Consider the following 7,898-nt stretch of genomic DNA (forward strand, 5'->3'; position numbering starts at 1 on the left):
GTGCAAATCTCAGCATGTGCAAACCTCAGGCCGATCAGCAATCGGCACGAAGCAATTTGTGCAATCAGCGCGACCTAACAGAACGCCACGAGCTTGCAATGACAGCAATGGAGGTCTCGGGAACACCGAGTCTCGGGCCGCGGGTCTCGAAGCTGTTGACCAACAGTCATTGCAGCTCCGCAATGACCACCACCGCCATGCAGGACTACATGCGTGCTTCGTCACCAGAGCAGCCACCAGCGTCCTCTGGTTCACAGGTGGACAGGTGGTACTGGTTCACAGGTGGTACTGGTTCACAGGTGTGGACAGCTGGTACTGGTTCACAGGAGGACAGCTGGTACTGGTTCACAGGTGTGGACAGCTTGTACTGGTTCACAGGTGTGGACAGCTTGTACTGGTTCACAGGAGGGCAGCTGGTACTGGTTCACAGGTGTGGACAGCTTGTACTGGTTCACAGGAGGGCAGCTGGTACTGGTTCACAGGTGGGCAGCTGGTACTGGTTCACAGGTGGACAGCATGTACTGGTTCACAGGTGGACAGCTGGTACTGGTTCACAGGTGGACAGCTTGTACTGGTTCACAGGTGGACAGCTGGTACTGGTTCACAGATAGACAGCTGGTACTGGTTCACAGGTAGACAGCTGGTACTGGTTCACAGGTGGACAGCATGTACTGGTTCACAGGTGGACAGCTGGTACTGGTTCACAGGTGGACAGCTTGTACTGGTTCACAGGTGGACAGCTGGTACTGGCTCACAGGTAGACAGCTGGTACTGGTTCACAGGTGGACAGCATGTACTGGTTCACAGGTGGACAGCTTGTACTGGTTCATAGGTGAACCACATAACAATGCAAGGGACCACCACATACCAGTTTAAGGGCCAATCACAAATCCCCCAAAGTCGAACACCATTCCGAACATTAAACCTTTTCCAGGGAAGTTCCAAAGCCGGAGGGAAATACTCTCCGAGCCAGCGAGTGGACAAAAACAGTGTGTGGAATGACTAGTACTTTTTGTCAGCTTTCCTGTAACTCTTGCTGTGTGGGGTGAGCCAGAGAACACCTCTGAAAAACACACCAACATTTCCAAAGTGTATTTGCCAAGCTTGCTAGTACGTTCACCCGCTGGTTCGCTCTCTGGTTCACCCGCTGGTTCGCTCTCTGGTTCACCCGCTGGTTCGCTCTCTGGTTCACCCGCTGGTTCGCTCTCTGGTTCACCCGCTGGTTCGCTCTCTGGTTCACCCGCTGGTTCGCTCTCTGGTTCACCCGCTGGTTCGCTCTCTGGTTCACCCGCTGGTTCGCTCTCTGGTTCACCCGCTGGTTCGCTCTCTGGTTCACCCGCTGGTTCGCTCTCTGGTTCACCCGCTGGTTCGCTCTCTGGTTCACCCGCTGGTTCGCTCTCTGGTTCGTTTGCAGCCCGTCCTCCAAACAAAGGCCAAAGACCATTCCATCCACCCGCCAAACCCGCTGTTTATGAATGAAAAACGGTTTAAACACAACTCACAACTGATGACGTTCGAACACTTCCGGAACAAGTGCTTCACTGACGACTTTTGTTCGAACCACAACGCTGTAAATGCTTCACCCACGTACTACAAATACAAATATTCGTCAACAGAACCTAAACACCTAACCTATGTCTATATATGCACAATATGCTAATATATTAAAATATTAATTTGTATTTGTGAAAATTCCCATTTTGAATGAACAACAGTAAAAAATTATGAATGCGTCTGTGGGGTCGACCGCTGGATGGAAAGGACTTGAGTCAAGGATGGGTTATCGCTTGGTCGCCCGGGCACCGGTTCGCTTGGTCGCCAGGACACCGGTTCGCTTGGTCGCCCGCTGGTTCGCTGGCTCGCCCGCTGGTTCGCTTGCTCGCCCGCTGGTTCACCCGCTGGTTCGCCCGCTGGTTCGCCCGCTGGTTCACCCGCTGGTTCGCCCGCTGGTTCGCCCGCTGGTTCACCCGCTGGTTCGCCCGCTGGTTCGCCCGCTGGTTCACCCGCGGGTTCGCTTGCTCACCTGCTGGTTCACCCGCTGGTTCGCCCGCTGGTTCACCCGCTGGTTCACCTGCTGGTTCACCCGCTGGTTCACCCGCTGGTTCACCTGCTGGTTCACCCGCTGGTTCACCCGCGGGTTCGCTTGCTCACCTGCTGGTTCACCCGCTGGTTCACCTGCTGGTTCACCCGCTGGTTCACCCGCGGGTTCGCTTGCTCACCTGCTGGTTCACCCGCTGGTTCGCCCACTGGTTCACCCGCTGGTTCGACCGCTGGTTCACCCGCTGGTTCGCCCGCTGGTTCACCCGCAGGTTCGCCCGCTGGTTCGCCCGCTGGTTCACCCGCTGGTTCACCCACTGGTTCACCCGCTGGTTCACCCACTGGTTCACCCGCTGGTTCACCCGCTGGTTCACCCACTGGTTCACCCGCTGGTTCACCCACTGGTTCACCCACTGGTTCACCCACTGGTTCACCCGCTGGTTCACCCACTGGTTCACCCGCTGGTTCACCCGCTGGTTCACCCACTGGTTCACCCGCTGGTTCACCCACTGGTTCACCCGCTGGTTCACCCACTGGTTCACCCGCTGGTTCACCCGCTGGTTCACCCGCTTGTTCACCCACTGGTTCACCCGCTGGTTCACCCACTGGTTCACCCACTGGTTCACCCGCTGGTTCACCCGCTGGTTCACCCACTGGTTCACCCGCTGGTTCACCCACTGGTTCACCCGCTGGTTCACCCACTGGTTCACCCGCGGGTTCACCCGCTGGTTCACCCACTGGTTCACCCGCTGGTTCACCCGCTGGTTCACCCGCGGGTTCGCTTGCTCACTCGTCCACTCGTGTGAACAATCACAAATCTGTAACTTAAAGCTTCAACTTTCACAATAAACTTTTATAGCCGAGTTTTATACTATTACTGTGGGCGCCGGCAGGTGTTGGGAGGTGTTGTGCTGGCAGGTGTTGGGGAGGTGTTGTGCTGGCAGGTGTTGTGCTGGCAGGTGTTGGGGAGGTGTGGTGCTGGCAGGTGTTGGGGAGGTGTGGTGCTGGCAGGTGTTGGGGAGGTGTGGTGCTGGCAGGTGTTGGGGAGGTGTGCTGGTGGCAGGTGTTGGGGAGGTGTGGTGCTGGCAGGTGTTGGGGAGGTGTGGTGCTGGCAGGTGTTGGGGAGGTGTGGTGCTGGCAGGTGTTGGGGAGGTGTGGTGCTGGCAGGTGTTGGGGAGGTGTGCTGGTGGCAGGTGTTGCTGAGGTGTGGTGCAGGCGGGTGTTGGGGAGGTGTGGTGCTGGCAGGTGTGGTGCAGGCGGGTGTTGGGACCCTGGGGGTGCAGGTGTTGGGCCCCTGGGGGGTGCAGGTGTTGGGCCCCTAGGGGTGCAGGTGTTGTGCCCCTGGTGGTGCAGGTGTTGTGCCCCTGGTGGTGCAGGTGTTGTGCCCCTGGTGGTGCAGGTGTTGTGCCCCTGGTGGTGCAGGTGTTGTGCCCCTGGGGGTGCAGGTGTTGGGCCCCTGGGGGTGCAGGTGTTGGGCCCCTGGTGGTGCAGGTGTTGTGCCCCTGGGGGTGCAGGTGTTGGGCCCCTGGGGGTGCAAGTGTTGGGCCCCTGGGGGCGCAAGTGTTGGGGCCCCTGGGGGTGCAAGTGTTGGGCCCCTGGGGGTGCAGGTGTTGTTCCCCTGGGGGTGCAGGTGTTGTTCCCCTGGGGGTGCAGGTGTTGGGCCCCTGGGGGTGCAGGTGTTGGGCCCCTGGGGGTGCAGGTGTTGGGCCCCTGGGGGGGTGCAGGTGTTGGGGCCCCTGGTGGTGCAGGTGTTGTGCCCCTGGGGGGGGTGCAGGTGTTGGGGCCCCTGGTGGTGCAGGTGTTGGGCCCCTGGGGGGGGTGCAGGTGTTGGGGCCCCTGGTGGTGCAGGTGTTGTGCCCCTGGGGGTGCAGGTGGTGGAAGACGCTGGCCCAGCTCCCCACCACCTACACCACCCCCACACTCTCAGCTCCCACACCTAAGGGTCACCTCCCCATTTCCCTAATGTCTTGGTAACGACAAAAAATATGGGACGATGCACGATTTTTTTTTCTTTTTACGTATATAATTTTTAATGGTGATTGAAGAGAATAGAATCCCTTTAAATAAAGGGATTCCATCCCTATACGGTAAAGGAATAAATAAATATATAAATTACATAAAATAAAGGAGAAATGATAAATAAAAAGAATGTAGTGATTTTGAGCTCAAAATGTAAGGTCACTGGCTATGCGTGTTCACTGAACCGCTCTGACCTTTCCACAAACACGCAACGTAACCACCACGTTATTTTTACGTTGTGCGTCAAAACGTTGCCACAACGTTGCGGTTACGTCACGTATTTGCTGAGGTATATAGCTGGTTCTGACCATACAGTCATGGGCACTCCCACAACTACCTCAAGCGCTTCCGTCCACTACCCAAAGGCGTTCTCATGGGGCCGAGTTGGTGTGATGGGACGGGGGATAGGTAGGTGGGTGCTAGTGGGCTAGGTGGCGGCCTGTCCTCAGGCTAGGTGGCTGCCTGTCATCAGGCTAGGTGGCGGCCTGTCCTCAGGCTAAGTGGCTGCCTGTCCTCAGGCTAGGTGGCTGCCTGTCCTCAGGCTAGGTGGCGGCCTGTCCTCAGGCTAGGTGGCGGCCTGTCCTCAGGCTAGGTGGCGGCCTGTCCTCAGGCTAAGTGGCTGCCTGTCCTCAGGCTAGGTGGCTGCCTGTCCTCAGGCTAGGTGGCGGCCTGTCCTCAGGCTAGGTGGCTGCCTGTCCTCAGGCTAGGTGGCGGCCTGTCCTCAGGCTAGGTGGCTGCCTGTCCTCAGGCTAGGTGGCTGCCTGTCCTCAGGCTAGGTGGCGGCCTGTCCTCAGGCTAGGTGGCTGCCTGTCCTCAGGCTAAGTGGCTGCCTGTCCTCAGGCTAGGTGGCTGCCTGTCCTCAGGCTAGGTGGCGGCCTGTCCTCAGGCTAGGTGGCGGCCTGTCCTCAGGCTAGGTGGCGGCCTGTCCTCAGGCTAAGTGGCTGCCTGTCCTCAGGCTAGGTGGCTGCCTGTCCTCAGGCTAGGTGGCGGCCTGTCCTCAGGCTAGGTGGCTGCCTGTCCTCAGGCTAGGTGGCGGCCTGTCCTCAGGCTAGGTGGCTGCCTGTCCTCAGGCTAGGTGGCTGCCTGTCCTCAGGCTAGGTGGCGGCCTGTCCTCAGGCTAGGTGGCTGCCTGTCCTCAGGCTAGGTGGCGGCCTGTCCTCAGGCTAGGTGGCTGCCTGTCCTCAGGCTTGGTGGCGGCCTGTCCTCAGGCTAGGTGGCGGCCTGTCCTCAGGCTAGGTGGCAGCCTGTCCTCAGGCTAGGTGACAGCCTGTCCTCAGGCTAGGTGGCAGCCTGTCCTCAGGCTAGGTGGCAGCCTGTCCTCAGGCTAGGTGGCAGCCTGTCCTCAGGCTAGGTGGCAGCCTGTCCTCAGGCTAGGTGGCAGCCTGTCCTCAGGCTAGGGTCGCCCCTGCGGCGACACACGCCTTCCTCAATATTAATCTACCGTGTATGTAATATTAAATTTGATTTTGTCAAATACAAATTCATATTGTTGCAAAATAGAATATGTTGAATACTTAGGCCTGTTATGACCTAGTGTATATGCATGATTTTGAACATAAACCTCGTCCTAACATCAATAATAACTGATATATATATATATATATATATATATATATATATATATATATATATATATATATATATATATATATATATATGTGTGTGTGTGTATATCACGAAAATAAACACGTGATTAAGAATGTGACAATGTCAGACCACGGAGGAAAATGAAACAGGAATTTCCAAGGAAATTCCTGTTTCATTTCCCTCCGTGGTCTGACATAGTATATATATATATATATATATATATATATATATATATATATATATATATATATATATATATATATATATATATATATATATATATATATATATATATATAATATTATATAAGGTTATTATAATGCATAATTTTCCTTAATATTAATGCTAAACATAATTTCTAATAAAAGTGAGACATTATACGTTCAAGTCACTATGATAAATAATATTTCTCCGCAGAGAATTCGGACATTAACATTATTCGGGCGATACATTATATGTGTGTTTGCGTGTGTGTGTGTGTGTGTGTGTGTGTGTGTGTGTGTGTGTGTGTGTGTGTGTGTGTATGTGTATGTGTATGTGTGTGCGTGTGTGTGTTTGCGTGTGTGTGTGTGTGTGTGTGTGTGTGTGTGTGTGTGTGTGTGTGTGTGTGTGTGTGTGTGTGTGTGTGTATTCACCTATTTGTGCTTGCGCAACTAGGTGAATTAAAACTTAGATATTTGAACGTACATAAAAGCCATAAGAAAATAACATTGTTCCATTACTTGAATACCCATTTATCTATCTAATACAAAGATGTAGTGGAAATACTTATATATATGTGTTAATATGTTTATAGTTTTGAGGAAGCAAAAACCACTCTCAGAGAACTAAAAAAAAAATACGTTCAATAAATCACAATAACGTCATTAATAAGAAAATGTCTAGAGTAAGAGGCGGGATTGACCCAGGACGGTAGTTCGATCCCACCGTCCTGCTCCAAAGATTTTCTCGTTATGTTCAATATATCAGAAAACTTGAGAAGACGCAAATATATAAGCTGTTCAAAGACGGGAAAATATATGAAAGAGGTTTTCGTCTGAGCAGACTTTTGGGTCTGCATAGCTTCTCAAAGATTACTACAAAGAGAGAGAGAGAGAGAGAGAGAGAGAGAGAGAGAGAGAGAGAGAGAGAGAGAGAGAGAGAGAGAGAGAGAGAGAGAGAGAGAGAGAGAGAGAGAGAGAGAGAGAGAGAGAGAGAGAGAGAGAGAGAGAGAGAGAGAGAGAGACCAATAAGAGCGTCAAGAGTGTGTACAGGAGCAAGTTATACACATTAAACACCATCATTACACATAAGCGTCGGCCGTGTGACAAGGTGCGTCATCTGTGTGTGTAATTACCTAAGTGTAGTTACAGGATGAGAGCCACGCTCGTGGTGTCCCGTCTTCCCAGCACTCTTTGTCGTATAACGCTTTAAAACTACTGACGGTTTTGGCCTCCACCACCTTCTCACTTGTTCCAACCGTCTACCACTCTGTTTGCAAAAGAAAATGTTTTAATATTTTGTCGGCACCTTTGTTTCCTTAGCTTGAATCTGTGTCCTCTTGTTCGTGAAGTTGCTGGTTTCAGGAATTCCTCTTTGTCAATTTAGTCTATGCCTGTTAGTATTTTGTAAGTGGTGATCATATCACCTCTTCTATATTCTAGTTTTGGCAAGTTTAATGCCTATAGTCTCTCCTCGTAACTCTTTTTTTTCAGTTCCGGAAGCCATTTTGTAGCGTGGCGCTGCACCTTTTCCAGTTTTTTGATGTGCTTCGTGAGATTTGGTCACCACACAACTGCTGCATGTTCCACTTTACATCTCACAAAAGTCATGAACAGTTTCTTCAGTATTTCATCATCCATATAATTAAAGGCAAGTCTGAAGTTGGAAACCGACGCATACGCTCCTCTCACAATGTTCTTTGTGTGTTCCTCTGGCGACAGCTTACTCTCCAAAACTACCTTTAAGTCTCGTTCTTTATTAGAGTTCTGTAATTCCTTTCCATATAATGTGTAAGTTGTGATGGGTCTATTTCTCCAGTTCCACATTCCATAACATGACATTTATTCAGATTGAATTCCATTTGCTACTTGTCACTCCAAGCACTTATTTTATCTAGATCAATTTTAAGAGCATTACAATCGTCTGCGTCTCCTATCTTCCCCAGTATCTTTGCGTCATCTTCAAACATGTTCATATTCTGGTAGATGGTTTATGTAGATGATGAACATTACTGGTGCAAGAACTGAACACTGTGGTACTCCGCTTGTAAGCAC

At 51.9% G+C, this 7,898-nt stretch overlaps 1 protein-coding gene across 1 annotated transcript; it reads right to left on the reverse strand.

Moving 5' to 3' along the window:
- Positions 1-872: 872 nt before the first annotated feature.
- On the reverse strand, positions 873-7,670 carry LOC138372277 (uncharacterized). The gene is made up of 4 exons (XM_069337556.1): positions 7,446-7,670; positions 2,220-2,855; positions 1,796-1,994; positions 873-1,465 (listed from the first exon to the last, which is right to left on the reverse strand). The coding sequence occupies exons 1-4, from the start codon at positions 7,668-7,670 to the stop codon at positions 873-875; spliced, it is 1,653 nt and encodes a 550-aa protein (XP_069193657.1).
- Positions 7,671-7,898: the final 228 nt, after the last annotated feature.

Source organism: Procambarus clarkii, chromosome 38 (genome assembly GCF_040958095.1).
Source record: "Procambarus clarkii isolate CNS0578487 chromosome 38, FALCON_Pclarkii_2.0, whole genome shotgun sequence".
Lineage (NCBI taxonomy): Eukaryota > Metazoa > Arthropoda > Malacostraca > Decapoda > Cambaridae > Procambarus > Procambarus clarkii.

Excerpts from the sequence above, each read along its gene's own strand:
- LOC138372277 (XM_069337556.1), bottom strand. The coding sequence starts at position 7,670 with ATGTGGAACTGGAGAAATAGACCCATCACAACTTACACATTATATGGA. Across the intron at positions 1,995-2,219 it reads ACCAGCGGGTGAACCAGCAG|CGGGCGAACCAGCGGGCGAA; the intron begins GTGAGCAAGCGA and ends CGGGTGAACCAG. Across the intron at positions 1,466-1,795 it reads CCAAGCGAACCGGTGCCCGG|CGGGTTTGGCGGGTGGATGG; the intron begins GCGACCAAGCGA and ends ATTCATAAACAG.